General features: G+C 47.7%; 2 protein-coding genes across 3 annotated transcripts; both read left to right on the top strand.

Moving 5' to 3' along the window:
• Positions 1-737: 737 nt before the first annotated feature.
• LOC142000711 (C-signal-like) lies at positions 738-15,391 on the top strand. The gene is made up of 6 exons (XM_074975180.1): positions 738-901; positions 10,983-11,034; positions 12,013-12,200; positions 12,886-13,041; positions 14,280-14,390; positions 14,667-15,391. Exons 1-6 carry the CDS (start codon positions 761-763, stop codon positions 14,778-14,780), a joined length of 762 nt encoding a protein of 253 aa, XP_074831281.1. The 5' UTR covers positions 738-760; the 3' UTR covers positions 14,781-15,391.
• Positions 15,392-18,504: 3,113 nt separating this feature from the next.
• On the top strand, positions 18,505-22,334 carry AURKAIP1 (aurora kinase A interacting protein 1). Of its 2 annotated transcripts, none has more exons than XM_074975104.1 (4): positions 18,505-18,563; positions 19,025-19,117; positions 20,555-21,006; positions 22,097-22,332. In XM_074975104.1, exons 2-4 carry the CDS (start codon positions 19,066-19,068, stop codon positions 22,196-22,198), a joined length of 606 nt encoding a protein of 201 aa, XP_074831205.1. In that variant the 5' UTR covers positions 18,505-18,563; positions 19,025-19,065; the 3' UTR covers positions 22,199-22,332. The 2 variants fall into 2 exon arrangements, with proteins under 2 accessions (XP_074831205.1, XP_074831204.1); XM_074975103.1 differs by lacking the exon at positions 18,505-18,563 and adding an exon at positions 18,633-18,687 and having other exon boundaries at positions 22,097-22,334.
• The last annotated feature ends 308 nt before the right edge of the window (positions 22,335-22,642 follow it).

The raw sequence follows: 22,642 nt of genomic DNA, 5'->3' as shown, positions 1-22,642 counted from the left end.
TGGGGTGGGGTGGACGACCCTGGGAGGGGAATGGGATTGGGATTGGGATGAGTGGGTTGGGGGAGCCTGGGAGGGGAATGGGATTGAGATGAGTGGGGTGGGCTGGGACCCTGAGAGGGGATTGGGATGAGTGGGGTGGGGTGGGGTTGGGGAGCCTGGGAGGGGAATGGGATTGGGATGGGTGGGATGGGGTGGGGGACCCTGGGAGGGGAATGGAATTGGGATGAGTGGGGTGGGCTGGGACCCTGAGAGGGGATTGGGATGAGTGGGGTGGGGTGGGGTTGGGGAGCCTGGGAGGGGAATGGGATTGGGATGGGTGGGATGGGGTGGGGGACCCTGGGAGGGGAATGGGAGTGGGATGAGTGGGGTGGGCTGGGACCCTGAAAGGGGATTGGGATGAGTGGGGTGGGGTGGGGGACCCTGGGAGGGGAATAGGATTGGGATGAGTGGGGTGGGGTGGGACGGGACCCTGGGAGGCGATGGGGCTGGGGTGCGGCGGGGCAGCTAGCGGGCGAGATGCCGAGATCCCCTGGGGGCAGGGAGCGGGAGGGGACCCTAGGATGGGATTGGGGGGATATGGGACGAGCAGCTGGTGGGAGTGAGGGATGGGACCCTGGAGGGGAGCAGCCAGGGGGTGGGGCCCTGGGTGGGCGGGGGCGAGGCCCCGGTTCCTCCCCCCCCCTCCCCCGACCCCCGGGCTGGGTTTAAAGCCGCCCCGCCCGCAGCCGGCCGGCCCGTGTCCCCGGCGCCCGCCCCCAGCATGGCTCAGCAGCGCTGCCGCTCCGTGCTCATCACCGGCTGCAGCCGGGGCATCGGGCTGGGGCTGGTGCGGGGGCTGGCGGCCGCCAGCCCGGCTCCCGACTGGGTGATCGCCACGTGCCGCTACCCGGAGAAGGCGCAGGTAAAACGGGAGGGGCCCTGCCGAGACACCCCCCGCCCCCGGGGCCAGCTCTCCTGGCCGGTCCCAGGGGTGTTAGCGCACGTGCACCGAGGCCTTCTGCAGCCCAGGGAGGCGAGGGAGGCAGCCCTGGGGCAGAGGTGCTGGAACTAGGGGTGCCGGGGGGGTTGCTGCTGCACCCCCTGACTTGAAGTGGGGTTTCCATCATATCCAGGGTTTAAAATTTGGTTCAATGGCTCTCAGCACACCCCCCCCCCCAGTATACAAATTGTCCCAGCACCCCTGCCGGGGATGGGGGGGCTCTCTGTTCCCCATGGGGCTCCGGGGTGTGGATCAGGGCAAAACCCAAGGATCAGTCCGGGGGGGGGGGGGAGAAGTTCCGTGTTTGCTGCGTCCCTGGTGCGGCACAAGTCCTCTTCCAAAGGATCAACCTGCTGGGAAACTGGCTATACTCCCTAAGGGGTGGGTGTGGGGGGGCGGGTGGGTGTGTTTGGTTTTTGAAACTTTCTGCTTGATATCTAACTCCGAGGTGGGTCGGGATCGTACAAAAGCTCCCATTTATGCGTTGGGGAGCTAGTGACTTGACTAGTGCCTGTAACACTCCACCTTTCATGGGCACAAGACTCAAACGTAATTAACGAGGCATTCCGAGGGCTCTTGCACATTCCAGAGCTGAGGCCAGAGCTCCTTTCTGAGCTGCAAGGCACATCTGGAAAGCAGTCTGCTTATACAGCTGCCCCATCTCAAACCTCCCTCAAAGTCACTAACCTTGTTCCCTCATTCACTCAAGGCTGGATAGGTAAATTCCTGCTAACTCCCCCTGATTCCTGAAAGCCTCCTCAACCAGTACTAGTCTCCTGGATCTCTTCTGTTGCACTGATTCCCTTGCCTTTTGTGTGATGGGATTTTTGCTCCACTAGAAAAAGAGTTTATTGCCTTGGTGTATTTCAGTCTTGCTTCATGTCTATATGTCAGTGTTATTTTTATTTTTTTAATCCCTCTTTCCTTCAGGTTGGGATCAGCTCGCTTATCGCTACCCAAATGGATTCATTTGTAGACTTAAATCTGTATTCTTGAAACCTTCTCAGCCAATTCATTAGATTCCTCTGCCCCCCTTTCAATTGGCATTCCTATTACAATGTTGTGGGTATAGACTTGACTTCTTTGCCCAGGCACTCTCCAGACTTCATTTGTTGCAAGTGATTACTAATCGTAGCTTTGAGGTATCTAACTTGCAAGTGGGGTAATAATTTGTGGCCCACCCTGTTTTCACAGAAGGGGGAGGGGGGAACCATCCTGGTGAAAACTTCACAGCATATCTCTCTGGTCTGCCCTTGCCTTTTGGAATAAGTCCTTGAACCTGCTAATTGCAAGGTCAAATTCTGCCCTTGGCTGACTTCAGAGAATGTCTGGTGTGTGCCTTCCTGCATTCTTCATGCATATAAAATGATGGGGTCTAAATTAGCGGTTACCACTCAAGAAAGATCTTGGAGTCATTGTGGAGAGTTCTCTAAAAAAAAAATCTGCTCAATATGCAGCAGCAGTCAGAAAAGCAAACAGAATGTTGGGAATCATTAAGAAAGAGATACATAAGAAGACAGAAAATATCATATTGCCTTTATATAAATCCATGGTATGTCCACATCTTGAATACTGTGTGCAGATGTGGTCGCCCCATCTCAAAAAAGATATATTGGAATTGGAGAAGGTTCAGCAAAGGGCAAAATGATTAGGGGTATGGAGCAGCTTTCGTATGAGGAGAGATTAATAAGACTGGGACTTTTCAGCTTGGAAAAGAGAAGACTAAGGGGGGGATATGATGGAGATCTCTCAAATCATGACTGGTGTGAAGAAAGTAAATAAGAAAGTGTTATTTACTCCTCCTCAAACACAAGAACTAGGTGGCACCCAATGAAATTAATAGGCTGCAGGTTTCAAACAAACAAAGGAAGTATTTCTTCACACAATGCACAGTCAACCTGTGGAACTCTTTGCCAGAGGATGTTGCGAAGACAAAGACTATAACAGCGTTCAAAAAAGAACTAGATAAATTCATGCCGGATAGGTCCATCAATGGCTATTAGCCAGGATGAGCGGGGATGGTGTCCCTAGCCTCTGTTTGCCAGAAGCTGGAAATGAGTGACAGGGAATGGATTAGCTGATGATTACCTGTTCATTTTCTCTGGGGCACCTGGCATTGGCCACTATCTGAAGACCAGATACTGGGCTAGATGGACCTTTGTTCTGACCCAGTATGGCCATTCTTATGTTATGCCCTCTTGAGAGGGCTGATAGGGCATTAACTTGGGAGATGGGGCTTCAATTCCTGGCTTTTCCCCAAATTTCCTTTGTGACCTTGGGCACAGGGATACGGGAGAGGTGGAGGAGGAGATCTGTGCAGCTTCTGAGCAGTTTTGATTGGCTTCCTAGGAGGCAGGAAGGAACAGCTGACACAAGGCAGTGGGCCACCTGGAAGGCCCTTGCAGGCTGGATGGCTCTGGCACACAAGCCACCGGTTGAAGCACAATGCTCTGAGCATTACATCAATACAAATAATAAATAGTCTCTCAAGATGGCTTGAAATTAACACTCCTTCCCCCTAGCGAGGGGTGTTGCTAAAAGGTGGCTTCTGAAACCCTACAGAGGAGGGGAAAACAGAAGTTACACATTACAGAAATTAAGAGAACAATGTTGCCTGCACTAAGCATTCAAAAATCCTGAGTGGGGCCTCTGAAAGTCTCAAGACTTTGAAACCTTGTTTTGAATGAGAAGGTAGATGGCACGGCAGCGCCTGCAAGGTGTCTTGTCTAAGCTCTTCTTTTCCGGCAGCCCTGAGAGCTAGAAACTCCCTTTTTTCCAATGAAAGGAGAGATTCTCCTGACTTCAGCAGCTGGGGCCTTAAACACCAAACTTGGCAAAACTCATGATAACATCATGGCTTGGCAACAGTATTTGTGTTAACTTTTTGAATGCCAGATATGAGCTCTTATTAAGCACGTGTAAGCAGAAAAGCAATGCTATTCATCGTCTCTTCCTTACTCCCCACTCAAATATCCCGGAGCTCAACTTCTTTTAGTAAAGCAGGAGCTGGAAGTGTTCAAAGCTTCAGCCAACAGGATGTTAGAGCCTGCCCCTCCAAAGGCTTTTTTACTTCACTTCAACCTGGCTATAAATAGGAGCCATGTGCTCTTCTTTGTACCCATGGAGTAGATCTATGGGAAAAGTCATGTTTACCCAGTTCAGGAACTTCCCTCCGCCTCCCCCAAAACCACCTAGGGCCTGATTCTCCACTGTTCTGCACCTTGTGTAGCCTTACGGTTGAAAAGTGGATGTAAAAAAGCTAACCAGACTAGAATGGACTGATCCTAGTGTCCTCTCCTGAGCTGGACGATGAACTCGTGTGGAAATGTCTGAAAGGCCTCCCTAATCCGGACTTGTAAAAATCCAATTACAGGAGACCTGAGTTGCTTCCAGAACGCACCTGAAAAGGTGGGAAAGAAGCTGCTACTGGCTTTTAAAAGCCTGTCTTGTGAACTTAAATATTTTGCTTGATCTTCTTGTAACCCTCCCCTCTGTAGGCTAACTGCCAGCATATACCCAGAGGTACTTCTCCTCCAGTGACCTGGGAACACATTGGATCCCTCCACCCAATCCTCCCAGCTACAGAAGGCAGCAAATGTCTTTCTTTCCTGTAACTTGCTGACCCCTGGGATAATTGAGAACAGTTGAAGGCTTTTATATGTGAGTCTCTGCCGGCTTAGACTGATTTGTGCTGAATAAATCCTAGGTGTTGTCTACAGAGTGTGCATAGCAAATGGACTTCTGAGGATAGAGAGCCTGCAGGCAGTCTATTACCCCTTCTCTTAGGAGTACAATACCCCACTTCAGCATGGATTTGTCTGATTCTGTACTGTTCAATGTATTTTTTTAAACTACCTGCCCATTGCCCTAGTTACGTGTGCAATAGAAATGGCTACAGATCTCTCACCAAATCAATCCTGCATTCCAGCTCACTCATTCAGGATTAACAAAACACTTGTGCTGTTCTGGAAAACATGAGCGAGCAGTTAATGGTCAGTTAAGCATGCCCTGAAAGCCAATGGACCTTGGTTTGTTGGAACGCCTCCTATTCTACCCTTCTCAAAACCTGGGGTTCAAAGTTAAGGACCCTGCACAGAGAATGCCCTGGTGGGAGTCCCTCACGTGAAAATAGGCTTGGCAGAATTTAATTTTTTTTATTATTATTTTGATGGAAGATACTTAAAAAATAACGATTTTCTTATTTTTACCTATTTAAACTTTCAGGGTTGTGGGAAACAATGGGAGGGTGTCGTACAACAATTATTTAATCAACATTGAGATTCACAAAGTTAAAGCTTTGTAACTGTCAAAAGACAAGTTGTCAAGATACAAAATATCCTCATTTCAGAGTGTTTTAAATTCTCAAGCAACCTATTTTTTTCTTTACCTATCTGTAAACTCCAATTAAGGGAAACAATTGGTGTCTCCACAGTGAAAGTTCTATTTTTAAATAATAAATGTCAATAAATGTAACCCTTCCAAGCCTACATATAAACCAGGGGTCTGCTGACTCAGTCACATGCCATAGTTGGTGAGTTGTTGCACAAGGTGATCTTGACTAGCTAGGTCCATAACCAGCAAGGGTGGAGGGATCTCCAACTTGAAGACATGCATGATCCTTCCAGACCACTCTGAATATAGGACACTTCTCTTTCTAATTAGGTTCCCACATTCAAAGCTAGTCCTTCTACTATGGTCCCCTCTCCTGCAGTGTGTCCCTGTGTGATAGCACATTTATCCCTAGAAGAACTCCCGTCCAGGGAAAAGTGAAGGGAGGGACAGTGGAGGGCTATCACTCTGGCTTTGCAATAGCAGATGCTGGTGCTTAACAGTTCCCTTTGGTCACTGCAGCCTGTAGCTAACTAGGAAACTGGACTGTTCCTTTTACGTAAAAACTTTGGCAGATGAAGAACTCTGTAGCCAGCAGGACCCACTAATCAAAATGAAGAGTCAAATCTTTTCTGGGACACTGAAATATCTCAGACGGACACAAAGTCTCTAAGACAAAAGCTACATTCTGGAAGGCTTTGTAACTTGTTACATTTTGGGGTGGAAAATGAACCACGTGTTGCGTTTGAAATCAGAAATGCCTGAGGAACTTTATTCAAGTATACGTATACAGGGAGAGTCAGCCATAGCGGCTCTGTGTAAGCAGAAAATACAGGAGTTAATATAGCTGAACACCACAATTTGTTAAGCACACTTCCTTTAACAGCATTTTCCCTTATTTGGCATATAGTACAGGCTCTAATAGTAGTTTTCCTTATTTGGGATATAGCAAAACCAGCTTTTCCTGTTATTGACAGGTTGTTCTTTGCGGTTAGTGAGTCTTTCCTAATTTCTAGCTGTTAGAGTTACATTTCCTCAGCTGTTCTGTTGCAGCTGCCGCACAATGGAATTTTCCTCAGCCTCTACTTATGCTTTTACCATACAGTTAGCTTGACCAAAGTTTTAGGCCGACTTAGAAGTTTAGTCCTACTGGATTTTTTCCCCACAATAACTATCAGGGGTTCTCAAACTTCATTGCACTGTGAGCCCCTTCTGACAACAAAAATCACTTCATGACCCCAGGACAGGGGACCGAAGCCTGAACCTGCCCAAGGCCCACTGCCCTGGGTGGAGGGGCCACAGCATGAGCCCCACCACTCTGGGCGGGTGGGTGTGTGGCAAAGCTGAATCTCAAGGGCTGCAGCCTCAGGCAGGGGGCCCGCAACCTGAGTCCTGCTACCCAGGGCCGAAGCCCTCGGGCTTCGGCACTAGGTGACCCCATTCAAAGGGGGTCACAACCCGCTTTGGGGTACCAACCCACAGTTTTAGAACTGCTGGAGAGGTATTTGGAGGCTGGGACTGCCCAAGAAACTTGTTTAAATACACTTGTGCAATCACTGCAAACACACTTTCATGGACAGTGCAGCCCTCTTAAATACCTGAACACCTCTCTTCAGAGAACATCTTTCCTCGTACACTTGTATGGTGTTCTTAATTGAGGAGTCCAGCATATTTACTCTGAGCCCATTATTAGGGGGTTCATTACAGGTGCACGTAAATAGTCTCAGGGCCCTACCATCAACGAAACCCTAACCCTGCCCCGTGACCCCTTAAACCCTGCCCGCGTGTCACTGGAAGTCCCACCCTATGGGGGTATTACTTCTGGGGTCGAGGCGGCCACATGGCCAGAAGCAAGGTGTGACATGTGACCCCTCTAAGAACTCCTCCCACCTCCCTCTACCAATCAGGAGGGGTTTCAGCCACATAGGACCGCCCTGAGAGCAGATTTGACCAAAAGAGGGCAGGTTCTGGGACGGGGTGAACCACTCAGAAGAGGGTCAAGTGACCCCTCTAAGAACTCCTCCCAGGACCCTCTGCCAATCAGAGCACAGCACCATCACCCCATAAGTCCTGGCGCCGGGCAGAAGAGGCCATCTCTTACCAAGAACGCGTGTTTTAGAACTTGTGGAAACATGGACTCCTTTACCACCCCCGTGAGGACTTCAGACTTTGTTTTAGCCCCGAGGGTCTTTGACCATCCGTGGAGAAAGCGCTACATCAGCAACAGTTCTGAGTAGGAGGAGGAGAGACCGAGGGGAGCCCTTTGGCCCAGCCATTGATGGATATGCCTGAACCTGCAACCCAACTGCTTGTGAGACACCCCAATGAGCATGGTGGCCGCTTGTTGTCCACCCCCCTGGAGGAGGAAGGAGAACGCAGCTCGGGGGAGTCACCGGCAGACAAGGTGAATGGAAAAGACGTTGCTCAGGTAAATGAATGATTAAGAAGTGATGGATGAGCATGGGGTGTAATGGGTTAGGAACCAGGGGTTGTGTAAATCTAAAAACAAGCAGTGGGAACTTACACTTGTTTCTTGTCCGAAAATCTCTCAACAGCTAGATGACGTCTTTCTAGAGGACCCGGAGGCCCTGGACAGCGTCGCATTAAGCAGCGAAGATGAACCGGGCCCACCTTGTTTTTGCTCAACACCGATACAAATTGTTGAAGAGGACTCCAAGAATGTGGCTATGAGGAGTTTAGGAGGAGGCTTGGCATGGAACTAACTGAGCCAGTGCCACGTCGTGAGCGTAAAGAAGCCATGCGGACTATTGTATGCGTTGCTGTCTATGCTGTCCTTAACCACTGTCTCAGGGAAAAGCTTTTTGAAGATTGTGAGGGCTGTGTCATAGATGCACCAGCCCAATGGCGCCATGACTGTGTGACTTTGACTTCAGTGGATATAAACTGCAAGCTCCAGGGCCTGTGTGCAGAGCTGGGTTTGGAAAGCTTATTAAACACTGTTATTGCCAAAGGTTATGCTATGCAATGTCTGTGCCTCACCCAAGAACATTTAGCACAAGGGGTGACCTCGATAAATGCTGTGCAATTCCGTGGCGATCCTGACCGTGTTCTAAAGAAAATGACCAAACCGGAAGATGCCTGCTTACAGCTTTATATTGACCGTCTGGTCCGCACAAAAAGTTACAGAATCCTGCTTAAGAAAAAGACTATTTGTAAGAAATCTAAAAGGATTAAGTTGGAGAATGGTGAGGGGACAAACATGCAATATAAAACTCTAGGGGTTCTGAATGTGTGCAAAAACACACACAGGCATCTTCTGGTTTGGCCATTTTCTGTGACACAGCCCTCACAATCTTCAAAAAGCAGTGGTTAAGGACAGCATAAACAGCAAAGCGTACAATAGTCCGCATGGCTTTTTTTTTCGCTCGCAATGTGGCAGTGGCTCAGTGAGTTTCATGCCAAGCCTCCTGCTAATCAAGCTGGTGCTTGCTATCAGTCTGATTAGTGATTGAATCAAACAGAACTGACCCTCTTGTTGGCAGCCTCAGGGTGGTGAGCGATGGGAAAAGCCGTGGAGACTTCAGTTCCCCCCACAGACATCTTGAGGTGACCCTTACAGACAAGGCACAAGGCTTGTCAGCTGGGAACCTTGCCTCGATATTCCTCTTGAACTCCTAAACAAGACTTGGGCCTTTGGTATCATCCTGGCACTTTTCACAGATGGTAAATTCCACAGACTTTTGTGACCACTCGCTGTCACTGGGTTGTGTTTATTTTAACAAGTTCGAGTTAAGATACCGTCAGCTGTGCCTAGTCCAGGGTCAGTCGTGACTTAGGCAAAGCCAGGATCAGTGGTGCTGCCTCCACCCCAGATTGAAATGTAACAAGTTACAAAGCCTTCCCGAATGTAGCTTTTGTCGTAGAGGCTTTGTGTCTGTCTGAGAGAGACATTTCAGTGTCCCAGAAAAGATTTGACTCTTCATTTGACTCTTCAAGATTTGACTCTTCATGATGTTAAAGGAAGTGTGCTTAACAAATTGTGGTGTTCAGCTATATTAACTCCTGTATTTTCTGCTTACACAGAGCCGCTATGGCTGACTCTCCCTGTATACGTATACTTGAATAAAGTTCCTCAGGCATTTCTGATTTCAAACGCAACACGTGGTTCATTTTCCACCCCAAAATGTAACAAGTTACAAAGCCTTCCAGAATGTAGCTTTTGTCTTAGAGACTTTGTGTCCGTCTGAGATATTTCAGTGTCCCAGAAAAGATTTGACTCTTCATTTTGATTAGTGGGTCCTGCTGGCTACAGAGTTCTTCATCTGCCAAAGTTTTTATGTAAAAGGAACAGTCCAGTTTCCTAGTTAGCTACAGGCTGCAGTGACCAAAGGGAACTGTTAAGCACCAGCATCTGCTATTGCAAAGCCAGAGTGATAGCCCTCCACTGTCCCTCCCTTCACTTTTCCCTGGACGGGAGTTCTTCTAGGGATAAATGTGCTATCACACAGGGACACACTGCAGGAGAGGGGACCATAGTAGAAGGACTAGCTTTGAATGTGGGAACCTAATTAGAAAGAGAAGTGTCCTATATTCAGAGTGGTCTGGAAGGATCATGCATGTCTTCAAGTTGGAGATCCCTCCACCCTTGCTGATTACGGACCTAGCTAGCCAAGAATCACCTTGTGCAACAACTCACCAGCTATGGCGCCTGACTGAGTCAGCAGACCCCTGGTTTATATGTAGGCTTGAAAGGGTGAAATTTATTGACATTTATTATTTAAAAATAGAAATAGAAAATCGTATCCTTACTAATAGCTACACTGTATTGTATGGGCTTCCTGAGCAGGCTGTAGGCAGAGCTTAGCATTCCGAGCCACCCTGGGGGGAGCACCATGTGGCAGGTTTCACCCATCCTGTCGGTTTCATTTGGCTAGGATTTACACCCTGCTTTGGGGCCTAGCAGGGACAGTGTTCCCCCAGGATCTATCAACCTGAATCTGACACTGCCTAGTGGCAGCTAGGTTACCATTGCAATTGTATTCCTGCTAAAAGTTAGTGACTCCTTCTTGTTTCCCTAGACAGTTAAACTTCAGTCTTTAATTTCACTGTGAATGTCTTGTGGAGAACAACTGAACTGTAGTGCATGGAACTGAAAAGAATTCAGTCTCGAGTCTTGCACAATAAAAAAAAACTTCCCACTGATTGCCCTTCTACCGTCTCAAACATCAAATGCTCCTTACTTAAGCTAGTGCTGCTTTTCTGGGCTGCTGCCAGCTGAGGTACCCTAATCTTAAATGACTAAACACCTTATTTTATAATGGGGGGGGAAGGGTGTGTGACTCAGGAGCTGACCCCCTGAGTGGGAAGCGGTGTAATGTCTGTCCAGCAACTGCATGCAATAGAAGTCACAATATCCTGCTATCAGAAGCCCATCGCAGGATGGGGCTCACCAGTGGTGTTCCATATGATGGCTAGACTGGCTGCATACACGCTCTGCATGCTAGCCTAATGGAGAACCTGAGCGGGGTGCCCTCACGGTGTGGGGCTGCTAGCGGCTTTACTAAGTTAGTCACTAAGAGCTTGATTTCTCAGAGGTGGCCTGTGCCTTCACTCCCATGGAAGCTAACTAGACCGGAGTGCTCCACATTCCTGAAAACTGAGCCATAACCACAGGCAGACGAGACCACAACTCACTTTTTCCTTCTGGTTCTAGGAACTCCAGCAGCTCAGCAAGCAGTATAGCCACATCAAACTACTCCAGCTTGGTGAGTGAAAGAGCCTCCTGACAAACTGAACCATGTGTTACCATAGCAAGGTTGGGTTGCTTTTGAGACATGGGAGTGGAAGATCAGAAGCCGCATCTCTTCACAAATAACGTAAAGCCACTCCCCAGATCTCTGGTGCTGTACAGATTTCTTATAACTCTCTTGTGTGAGAGTCTGGTTCCTTCTCGTGTTTGAGAAATGGTCCATGCTAATACTTGGCTTTCAGGGTTCATTTACTTGTCTATCACAGGCTGTATACATTTAACTGAAACTCACTGTTTTTGAGATCAATTTTGACATCTGACTACTGCCTATTGAAGAAAACTCCTCTTTCCCCTGCCCCCCCCCCACACTAAAGCACGCCAACTTATTGTCAGCCCCTCACTAGAGTGGGACTGAGGCGAAACTCCACATTCAAATAACCTCAGAGTTTGGATCCACACTTTGTCTGGATCTCATCTCTATGTAGAATGGCTTGCGGGGGTGGTGGTGGGGGGAACCCAAACTCTCAGCTCCTTCTCTCTCCTTTAGCTTGTATTTGATCACACTGTACTAGTCCTGGTGCTGGATTGAGATCATACGTCCTCTTCGTACCCTGATCTTGATGTGACAAACATGAAATTGTGGTGCACTCAGCCCCTTCTGGGCATGAAGAAAAACTGAGCTAAATCAAGCAAGAAGACTGGCCATGCACGACCAGATGTGTATCAGACTGGGGTGAGGAAGCCCTTATTTCCCACCTTCATTAAAGGGAAGACACGTGGGACAACATAGACCATGTAACATTCCTCTTGTCTAAATGTTCTGCCCATGCTTGTTTCAGTGGGACTTAAATTTCTACCACGTGTATTTTCTACACCTATCCTGAGCCAGACTGATGCACTGGCTTTGCATTTCCAGCCCATACTGGACACACAGACTCTCACTGTCCTACAGAATCCACTTCATTGCTGGTGTTTCCTTTCCTCCCTGTGGCAGATGTGGTCTGTGAAAACAGCATAAAGAAAGTAGTCAAGGAAGTGGAAGAGATCTTAGGAGACAAAGGGCTGAACTGCCTCATTAACAATGCTGGTATCAATGTGGTTGCTTCCCTGGAAGAAGTCACTGCTGAAACAATGCTCACCATTTATGAAACCAACACAGTTGCTCAGTTGATGGTCACTAAGGTAAGACCGGGACATGGGTTTACTTTGTGAAAGAGACTAAAAAGGATCTGTCCTTTCTGTGTTGCCCATATAAGTCGTCTTGAGCCCCACCTATGCCTCTTTACATTGTACAAGCCTGGTGAGTCTTCCAGAGACAAGCTAATGCTTAACTGCATGGTGACTGGCTAATGCTGATTCTCAAAGCTCTTAAACTAGTCTGGAGAGAGGTCAGTTAGGCAATTAGGCCAGTCTCAACGTTAGCACTGAGTGTGTCACACTCCACATAAAGTTTGACCATGCCCTCTGATTTGAGTAATGAACAGTACGTGGTGGATTCCTCAAAGACAGCTTCTAGCCTTTCTGTGGTATGCAAATCTCCCTGTCTTGTGGGGCAAGAGTACTTTGTGTCTCTTCGGGAGTCCATAGTGCCAGGCCCTGAGCAGACTCTGGGACTGTAAATAAGCAAAGGATTAAATTGAGAAGCCGCTTGCTTCCTGTGAATGATAGGTCTGTGGTGGTTCTAAAGTCAGCATAAATCAGTAGCTAGCTCTGCAGAGGGTCTACTGGTCTGTTAGTAGCATAACACTGTCATGGCTGTATTGCTCTGTGCTCTTAACAGAAGAGTGTGTTTAATCCCAAATTGGTCTTGATCAGGCTGAGACTGAAATTTTAAGTTTAAATCAAATGAACCCTCTTTCTCTTGCAGGCCTTTCTTCCCCTTCTGAGGAAGGCAGCCCAGTTGAGCACCGGTATGGGTTGTCACCGAGCAGCCATTATCAATATGTCGTCGCTTGCTGCCTCCATGCAACTGGTCACGGCAAATGAGATGTTCCTCAAAGTCTATCCCTATAGAATAGCGAAGGTGGGTGTTTTCCAACGCTGTGCTCAACTGAAACCAGGCAAAGCTCTGAGCTAAAGGGGATCCTAAACTGGTAACTAACTTAGAAATAGTGGTTAATTCGATATGCTGTATAAGATGACTTTACTAGGTAAAGACTTGCTAGTCAATATAAAATAAGACTAGAGAGAGCTGTTGTAGTCCTCCTTTCTGCACAAAGATCCCTTTTACCGCAAACTTCTCCAACAAGAATATGGAACACGCTGTCCTTAACTAACCACTATACAATCCAGGTAAGTGCCTTGTCAATAGTCCCTTCTAAATTCACCCAGCATTCTTCGGAGAGCTCCCTAGACCTACGATATACCTATTCCCATAGTGCAAGGCGTCAGCAAGGTGGTCAATATTAAACTGATTGCAAGGAGTGGAAGTCTCTCATGTTGACACTAATCACAGTATATGGATTTTAACATCTACACATCCAGGGACTGTGATTGATCTGGTATTGGTTTCTGTTATCCAAGGATGGATTTAATATAATACTGGCTGCTTGGGTTAAATGACATAAATGTCCCTTATGGCAGACATTCTTCCTCCTCCTTCCTCCCCTCTCCTGCAACAACATGCCCTTCTCAACTCCTAAGGTGCTAGGACCTTGCTGCTTTAGAATTAAATGGAACATCATCTGTTTCTTCAGACACTCAATACAACCATGACTGCACAAACCAAGTAGCTCCATTAAACTCATCTAGGTATCCTGTAGGCTGGGAGGGAAGGAAGAGGTTACCTTTTCTTTGTCTTTGGTCTTAAATGCTTGGATGGAAGAGTCTTGTAAATATTCTTAGTTCAAGGGTTCTGAAAGGCTGTATCTATATACTCACAGGCCCCCAACCCACTATATAAATACAGCCTTTCAGAACCTTGAACTAAGAATAATTACAAGACTCTTCCATGTGAGTGTCAAACTGTACTTCCAGATCCATCAGAACTTGACCAAAAGATTGGCACCTGATTCTCCTCTCACTTGCACCAATCTAGCTCCATTGACTTTTTTGGCCAGCTCTTGATTGGCATCTTCTAGGTGAGAGGAGACTGAAGTCCAGTGTCTGAAGTACATCTTCTGGATGTGACCTTTCTACAGCTCCCTGACTCATCAAGTGGGGGGTGGGGGTGGAAGTAAGGTACTAACTTGGTGGCCTTCCTTCCAGACCTCAAAGTTGATATGTGAAACTGACCTACTGATACCATCTTCACTCTTCTAGACTGCACTGAATATGATCACCAGGTGTCTTGCTGCAGACTTGAAAGTGGATGGTATCCTTTGTATTTCTCTGCACCCAGGCTGGATTCAAACTGACATGGGAGGAGACATGGTTAGTGATGTCAAGACACTCTCTTTATTTTTTTAAGTAGGACCAACCTTGTATTCCAACACCTTAAAATATGCTGGCTTTCTAGTTCATTCTTACAATACACTAATTGTAACTGTTGAAGGCCCTGAAGAGCCAGTTGCCTTAACACATCTCATTAGCTAGGAAACTATATTAAGTGCAATGTTAAGGAAGCTCTTTCACACCCTTAAGTAGAATTCTATTGCTTGCCTTTCCCCAAGGATACTCCTAATAATTCTTTAATCTTGATCCTCCTAGGCTCCCTTGCAGATACAAGAAGCTATCCCAGGTATCCTCTCAGTTCTGGCTAATCTCAGTGAAAAAGACAACGGCTCCTTTCTAGACGGTCAAGGGGGAACACTACCATGGTAACCCACACCGTGGACTACAGGATGAGATTGCCAACCAATATTTAACTTCTGGCATTAATGTTTTTATCCAGATCTTTGACTATTTCAACTAGTATATTTAAAAAAAAAATCTGTTATCCAACATGTACAGATATTTTGAAGTTTTTAGCTCTGTTATGTAATGGTATTGCTATGTTCAAATAACCTCTGCAAACCCTGAGAAGGAAACGGGACATGGGGAATGATATCTTTTAGCAAACACTCCAATTTACCAAAACTACAGCTAAGGGGGTGGGGATTATTCCTATTGGATCCCAAAACCAAATCCGTAATAAGACCTACTCTGTGGGTAAGAGTTGCAGGTGAGACCGTTCCGTTCAGTGGAGTTGGGCCTGTTTACAGCAGGTAACGGGGTTGTTACAGTCCTTGCTCCAAGCTGGAGGGACATGTCTGGATGGCTCCTGCAGGCTGAACCATTCTGGTGACTCTTGTACCGTAAATCAGTTTAGCAGGTCAGGGCTGTTCAGGTGGGTAAAGACTGAAGCTTTAACCCTGGCCACTGCACTTCTGGAGAAGTGTCCCCCTGGTCATGGCACAAGACACTTGTTTCCTTCCTTGCTGTGACCAATCCCCTGGTCCATGTAGGGGTGGGGTTTGCACGTTTGACTCCTAGCTTGTCTTTAATAAAAGCTGCTTTTGTCTAAGCAAAAACCACTTGTTTACTGAACTACTTCAGAGGCTCTCTACTGGACCTAGCTTAGGAGTCTGGGCCTCTGGCTCAAGGTGCATGAGATCAAAATTCCAGCTGGAAGGCATTGCTCTCTGCCCAGTGCTACTTGAGGGTGGCTGTTAGAGGCTGGCTCAGTTCACTGGTAGTGCCCAAAACATGGAGAGCAACTAATTCTTGGGTACAAAATATTACCCGTAGCTGGGATAGAGCAGAGATCTCTGAATGCTGACTGAGGGAAGGGTGGAAGCAAAGACTTGTTGCAGGAACTACGAAGTTTTTTTTTTTTTTTTTTAAGTTTTTCTTTAAAACAGTACTTGCTGAGGTACTAATTCCTTAGGTCAAGCTGCCTAGTTACTTCAATGGTGTGCTGAAGAATAGCTTCCTCTGTGTGATGAGGTGTGATTTTAATAGCAACATGGACAAGGGCCAAAGCTATGAGTGGTCTCTTCCTGGACAGAAGATATTCTTCAAAACCTGCCCCAGTGCAATCTTGCAAGCTGGCTTAAGATACAGATCCCATGTCCAGGGACCTTGCTCAAGTTTTCACTCTTTTTTCCCCTTGTTCTCATGCCAGAGTACCAATGGCAGATGAACCATAACTAAGTCCCACTGAGCCAATTGCTGTGGGAGGTGCAAACTACCTTCTACATCATGGGTTCTCAATATGCTATAAAAACTCCATGGCCCACCTGGGTCACCCTAATGGCTTTTCTGCACATAAAAGCCAGGGTCAGTGTTAGGGGTTAGCAAACAGGTCAGTCAGCTGGGGCCTTGTGCTACAGGGGCTCCCACAAAGCTACATGGCTCAGGCTCCGGCTTCAGCCCTGGGTGGTAGGGCTCAGGGCCTGGGCTTCAGCCCCATGTTCAGGGCTTCAGCTTTCTGCCCTGGGCCCCAGTGAGTCTAACGCTTGGTGCACCCCCCCCCCCCCCGCCCCAGGGCAGCCTCAGGCCCCTGGGTGAGAACCACTGTTCTACATCTCATTAGGGCGTTAATACCAGCATCCGACCTCCTGAAAGAGTGCAGGAGCCCCTACTCGCTTCCCCCCAAGCAGAAACACTGCCAGCTAGTGGGATACGTACTGGGGGCCCATCCCTGCCTTCCCATGAAGGCAGGGGCACTAGTGGTGCTTGTGGGGAACAAATGGGGTCAAGGTCTGTTGTTTCCACCACCCCTTCAATGCGGGGTGGTCTTGGCATCGGGGGGAGGCAAAGGGGGCTAAGCTAGTGTGCGGGAGCCGGCATTGTTGTGGTGTACACAGGGCCTGGGGTTGCCTTGATCCAATTCTTCCTGGAGTTTCCCTGGGTGGCTAGAGCCATAAACAAATACTGCCCTCCTCCTGCAAAGGTGGGAGGGTGAAAACAGAAAGCCTTTAGATGACTCAGCTCCTCAGAGACAAAAGAGGCTTAGGAAACAAATCTGGCACTGCAACTAATCACTCTGTGTGCACTGAATTTCAGTGTTAAATCTAGCCAGGGCATTACAGGTGGCCTGGGCTATTCATGGCTCTTCTATGGCTGAAATAGCAGTACCTTACACCTATGGGACACTTTGTGTTAAATTCCTTCTTGCTATGCCCATGGGGTGGGGGTACTGCTGCTGCAGCCCTCTCTGGACATGCTACATCTGCACACTGTCTAACGTTCTCCGTAGTCTCAGAGAGACTTGCGATTAGGTGCATTTCACAGCTGCCCCTACAAGTGCATCAGGGCTGTCCCTAAATTACAACTCCTTCCTTTGTCCTCTGCCTTCTGCACTTACACCCTTCCCCCAGCTGGCGTAACTTCATCACTTCAGGTGATGCAAACTCTAAAATCTTGGTAACTACCCCCAAAGTGCTTGTCATCAAGGCTGCCAAACTATTACTGGATGGCACTGACGGTCAGTTGCTATTGCTGAGAACTACAGTTGGTTAAAGGCTCTGTGCTGTTCATCCAGTCATTGTAATGCTCTTCATAGTCACCTGAGGGTGTTTCAGGGGTCCAAATAGAAGCTATTTTTTAAACTCAGTGTAGTTACAGCTTTTCCCTTCACGAATACTCCCTCCTGTTCAGACATATCTAATTCTGCTACCCATTCATGCTGCCTTTTAGAGGGGGAGAAATGAAGCTACTGGTTGAAAACTGGTTCATAACCTGCAGCTGTGTGTGGTGGCAGCATGTCTACGTTCTGCTCCATAGACCCCTCATTCCTTTGACCGCCACTGGCAACCTGGAAGTGTCCCCATATCATAATGACCTGTCCATGGTCCAGTGCTGTGGTGCACCAACCAGAAGTTGCTTGCTGATGGAATGTGTGTGTTTGCTTTGATTCACTTGAAGGAAAGGTGCAAAAGAGAAACTGTGGGGTGGGTGGACCGTGTTTTTTTTCATGCCATGTAAAGAAGGCGCACATAGCTTGTTCTGCCTCCTCTGCGCCCCACCCCGCCCCAACCCTCTTCCTCCGATTAGCATGGGTATTTCTTGCCTTTAGAAACGTAGGTCTTGTTGACCCTGGAAGAAGCAGCGTTGACTAAAAAACTAGTGCGATCATATCCTAGGAAGCTAGAAGCTGCTGCAGGTAAGAAGGGTGTTTTAGTTGAAGGGTTTGACAGACAAAGCCATGGCGCAAATGAGGGATATCAGCCCCTTGCATCCAGGGCCAATGACTATGGAGTATTGACGTTAACAAGAGAGAGCCCTTCCTGGTCTCCGCAGTATCAGTTTAAATGTGGACAGGCTTCAGCCGGTCTGGGTTGCCAAACCCATCTTGGAGAAGAGCTTCCATGTCAGGAGCTGCCCCAAGGCTCTGGCTGGATGCCTACGGGTCTTTAATTTCGTGATTACGCACTATGTTTTCCACGTGTTCCCCCCACCCCGGACAGCGGCCATCCCGTACTGAGCATGCGCAGTACAACCTGGGGCGCACAAGCGGCCAGGGGGCCGTTTATGCTGCTACACCGGCCAGCGGGCCTGGAACCGCTGGGGCCGGAACGCGGGCGCTGGGGCGCGGGGCCGGGCGGGCCGGAGCGTCGCCGGAATTTCCGGGAACCGCGGTGTGTGTGGGGGCGGGGCGGCCCGGGCGGCGGGCCTGGGATGGTGAGTGCGGGCGGGCGGGCCCGGGCCCTCCCCGCTGGGGGGACGGGAGGCCGGGCCGGGGCGGGCTCGGCTCGGGGAGCCCACATGCAGCGCGGGGTGGCGGCCTATTCCCCGGGTCCCCGTAGTAAAGGGTCATGGGGGGGCCGCAGCGGGGGGGCGTGACCGGGGGCGCGGTTGGGGGGGGCCTGGCGGGGGAGCGGTTCGGGGGAGCGGTTGGGGGGGGCGTGGCGGCGGGGGGGCCCTGGCGGGGGAGCGGTTGGGGGGGGGCCGTGGCGGCGGGGGGGCCCTGGCGGGGGAGCGGTTGGAGGGGGCCGTGGCGGAGGGGGAGCGGTTGGAGGGGGCCGTGGCGGCGGCGGGGGGGGCCCTGGCGGGGGAGCGGTTGGGGGTGATCAGGGTGGGTGCCTGGTTCAGTTCCTTCCAGTTTTGTATAGTTCACTGAATAAATGTTCTTATTTTGGCAGTCTTTACTGGTTCTTACAGAAGGAAGAAATCAGTAACAAATATGATGATATCACGACTAACTTCTCAATTAGCGAAGGCCTCACGATTTGCAGGTAAACAGAACGGTGAAACTAAAATCCCCCTGAGTGCGTCTGTGTTAGAACTCCTAGTGCAAAACCTGATTTTGAAGTTTTCAGAGGTAATTAGACTTCCAGAGTTTCTTTTGCCCGCAAGCATTACAAGTCAGGAGAATCAGTCGTTTGTGCTGAAGAACAGTAGGTCACTAATCCTGCTGATTGGTGTGTATTGACACTATTGTGAGGTTTTGCCTTAACTTTATACATGATCTTAAGGGGAATTAATGTATTTGGGAGCAGGAGGATTGAATGCTGAGATCTTTTCAGGTTCTTAGGATCTTTCTAGATCTGACTTTTTTCCTACTCTAGATGCGGGGGTAACCTCTTTAGCTTAATTTTAGCTGGTTGAATTGTACCCTTTTCCTTAAGGTAAAGTGCACTTTTTGCCTTAGTTCAGCTCATGGGTAAATTACAGTTTAACGTCTGCATTCTTTAGTGTTAAACTGTTTTTGAACATAGTGGTCCAAATCATTATTTGAAATTTCCTGTGTATTTGAACTATGGGTCCACAAAAGCAACATCAGTAACTATATACCGTAGTTATACCACTGTGGTACATTTAAGCCAGGTTTTTCCCTTTTGTCCCTCCCTAGCCAAACACATGCCATGGACCTGATTTGTCATCCATCCCCTCTCTTGGGTGCACCACTAGGAGCTCCTCCAACACCTGAGTGAGGGAGAGAGACAGAGTTAGGCTGGGATCATCCCATAACCCACCCCTGATGCACTTGGCCCCAGCATTCCATTCTTTCTTCTGGGGAAACCATGAGATGCAGGAGTCTTCCATCTCCTGAGGAGTGGGAGGGGAAAAGAGATGGACTGGCCTCCCCTCAACCAGACCTGCATGCCCATATCTTCCCAGAGATAACATCCCACTGCTGCTGCAGGCTGCTGTAGTAGAAGTCTGTGTTGCAATCCTGAAGGTTCAGGGTTCAAACCCGGCCAGTGGCGCACGATTTGTGGGTTGTTACAGCTGTACACAATAGAATGTGTTTGTCTTTTTCTTTTGAATAAACAAAGTAGTTTTTTGTATGCAATTTTCTGTGTTAACCTAAATTACTTTTTCTTGCAAACTCACCCACTCAGAAGTTAAAAATGCCAGTTTTATGCCTCCCAATGCACTTTAATTTGACCCCTTGTGCATATGCATTGATACAGTCTTTAATTACGTGATTACGCACTGTGTTTTCCACATGACCCCTACCTCATTCAGTGAACAGAATGGATGCACAAGGGGTGGAATTACAGTTGCACAGGCGAGAGTAAATTTGGCTTCCAAGTGCTTGAATTTGCAACCTAAATAACTTTTAAAGTAGCTTTTTGGGTGTAATTTTAATATTTAGCTATTTTAAAGGTAGACACTCATGTTATGTGTTCTTCAAGAAGTTTAAACAAAACTCTTGTTTTTTTGAGGACGTTTTTTGCCAAGATCAACGTCTTCTGTGCTGTGCTCTGGTCCCACATCTGCAAATTACAGCACACAACCCTCTAATAAGAATGGAGCCCAACCTCAGCGCTGGTATGCCGTGGACCCTGAACTGGAAGAAATGCTGGTCCCCAGAAAAATGTCCATCAGCCCTTTAGAAAGCTGGCTGACTGTTAGATACTCCCTCCCTAAAGTGGAGATCATCAATGTTCATGAAAAGCTAGGTTATGAGCCTACCCAACAATATGACTGTCCCCCATGTGAAGGGGGAGCTGATGTGGAGGAAGAGGAAGGAGAAGTCAGCACTAACAAGGTTGAGTGTAAGAATGTGTTGAAGATCCGCAGGAGGAAAATGAATCGGCATAAGTACAAAAAGCTGCTCAAACGAACGCGTTTTTTGCGGAGGAAGGTACTAGATGGTCGCAGGAAGAAACGTCAGGTGAGATTGGGATCAACAGAGGCATATTTTCAAAAAGTGGCTGGCACTTTCTTTAGATATGGCTAGCAGTTTATGTGGTGCTTTTAATCTAGAATTGACTTGTGAAAAACAGCAGCAATCTGATTGGAGCAATTCCAGTGCATTGGGCTGGTGGCTTTGCAGATCATGCTGGTTTCGGAACCCTCTGAACTTTTTGGCTTGTTTTTTGACTTGGATGTCCTTGGCCAATTATTTAAAATTTGTATAGCTGGAAAGAGATATATTAAACTTTGAATGATACATCGCTATGCGTGGTGATCTATCTTGACATTCAAATAATTTGAAAAGATGAATGGTTACGACTTCTTCAGTGGATAAAAATAATCTCTTGACATAGGCACCAACGAGTAGTACACATGCCCAAGATGTGTTTGGATAGTTGGTGTAATAACCATTTTCTACCTGTCTTGCCAGCATCCTCAACTGATGTGCACAGAACAGCCAGTGTCAGCAGCTGTAAGGAGAAAATATCACACTGCACTCCTGCCCAGAAGCATTTTACTTTCTAGAATGGGGTAGGAGGGAAGGACATGGGTCCACATTCAGACTGGTGGAGGCAGATGCAACTCCATTGGTTGTATGGGCTACTTAGCTCTGCCTTTCCACAGCCCACAGTTCTTCCATGCTTCAAATTTTCATCCCTGTTCTAGTCTTTCTCCCACCACACATGTCCTTAGAAGGTGTTTGTGTCTTGTTAGTCCCAGTTAACCCCTTCAAGTTTAAAGAGCCAGTGTTAAAGGTCCCATTTCCTTTCTTGATCCCTACTGGATACTAGTTTTTTTTAACATTTGAACTCGTTAAATATGTCTCCGTTTTCAGTATTTCTAATGGAACATTTCTAAAATGCGGTTATACGGCATTTGAAATGCATTTTCTGCAATAAGAACTGGAGCATATTCTGAGAAGCGGGATAGGCTGCCTAGGTAATGTACTGCTTCCTTCATACAGATAACAACCAGCTTCTCTTTAGGATACTTTTTATGCAGTGGGGTGTCTTGGTTTGAACGTGTCACTTCCAAGAGAGCTCACAGTCGTTCCTTTTTCTTTCCAGGCAAAGTTTGAAAAAGATCTGAAACGCATCTGGAGGAGAGCTGGGTTGAAAAAGCCTTCTGAGGGCTGGCAGCTGCCCAAGATATTTGTGAGAACTAAATGACTGGAACACCTCAAATGTGTTTTGGCATTTAATTGTAATTAAAAGGTATTTAAAATAAGTCAAAGTTCTTTTAACTTATTCTGAATGATGAGACCAGAGGTGTGTAGATGTTTAAAATCTTGGTGAGGAGATCATTCCGAACCCTGTGCAATACTGGCTATTGAAATAATAAAATGCCATTTGCTGAAAAAAGCCTGTGGGCATAGTAACTAAAAATGACCTGAGTTAAAAATCAATTTGTGGGTTCATTCGCCCAAATCAGCCCTCTGTCTCCCAGCGCCAGCCCCTCTATCTAGCTGCATGGAGAAGAGAGGGGAAATAGAGCAAGTGAGGTTCTGAATAAAATGACCCAACCCACAGGACTTGCCAGTTCTGAGGAATATTCTCATGGAGTTCCAGTGAGAGCCAGATTTGGACTAATTTGCTGTGAGGGACTGAAATCAA

Source organism: Natator depressus, chromosome 18 (assembly GCF_965152275.1).
Source record: "Natator depressus isolate rNatDep1 chromosome 18, rNatDep2.hap1, whole genome shotgun sequence".
NCBI lineage: Eukaryota > Metazoa > Chordata > Testudines > Cheloniidae > Natator > Natator depressus.
Note: the sequence above shows the minus strand (reverse complement) of the source record. Positions and strands in the feature narration are given on the sequence as shown.

Coding starts and splice junctions, on each gene's coding strand:
- LOC142000711 (XM_074975180.1), top strand. CDS start 761: ATGGCTCAGCAGCGCTGCCGCTCCGTGCTCATCACCGGCTGCAGCCGG. Junction 902..10,982: donor GCTACCCGGAGAAGGCGCAG/GTAAAACGGGAG, acceptor TTCTGGTTCTAG/GAACTCCAGCAGCTCAGCAA. Junction 11,035..12,012: donor CATCAAACTACTCCAGCTTG/GTGAGTGAAAGA, acceptor TCCCTGTGGCAG/ATGTGGTCTGTGAAAACAGC.
- AURKAIP1 (XM_074975103.1), top strand. CDS start 18,648: ATGCAGCGCGGGGTGGCGGCCTATTCCCCGGGTCCCCGTA. Junction 18,688..19,024: donor CTATTCCCCGGGTCCCCGTA/GTAAAGGGTCAT, acceptor TTATTTTGGCAG/TCTTTACTGGTTCTTACAGA. Junction 21,007..22,096: donor GTCGCAGGAAGAAACGTCAG/GTGAGATTGGGA, acceptor TTTTCTTTCCAG/GCAAAGTTTGAAAAAGATCT.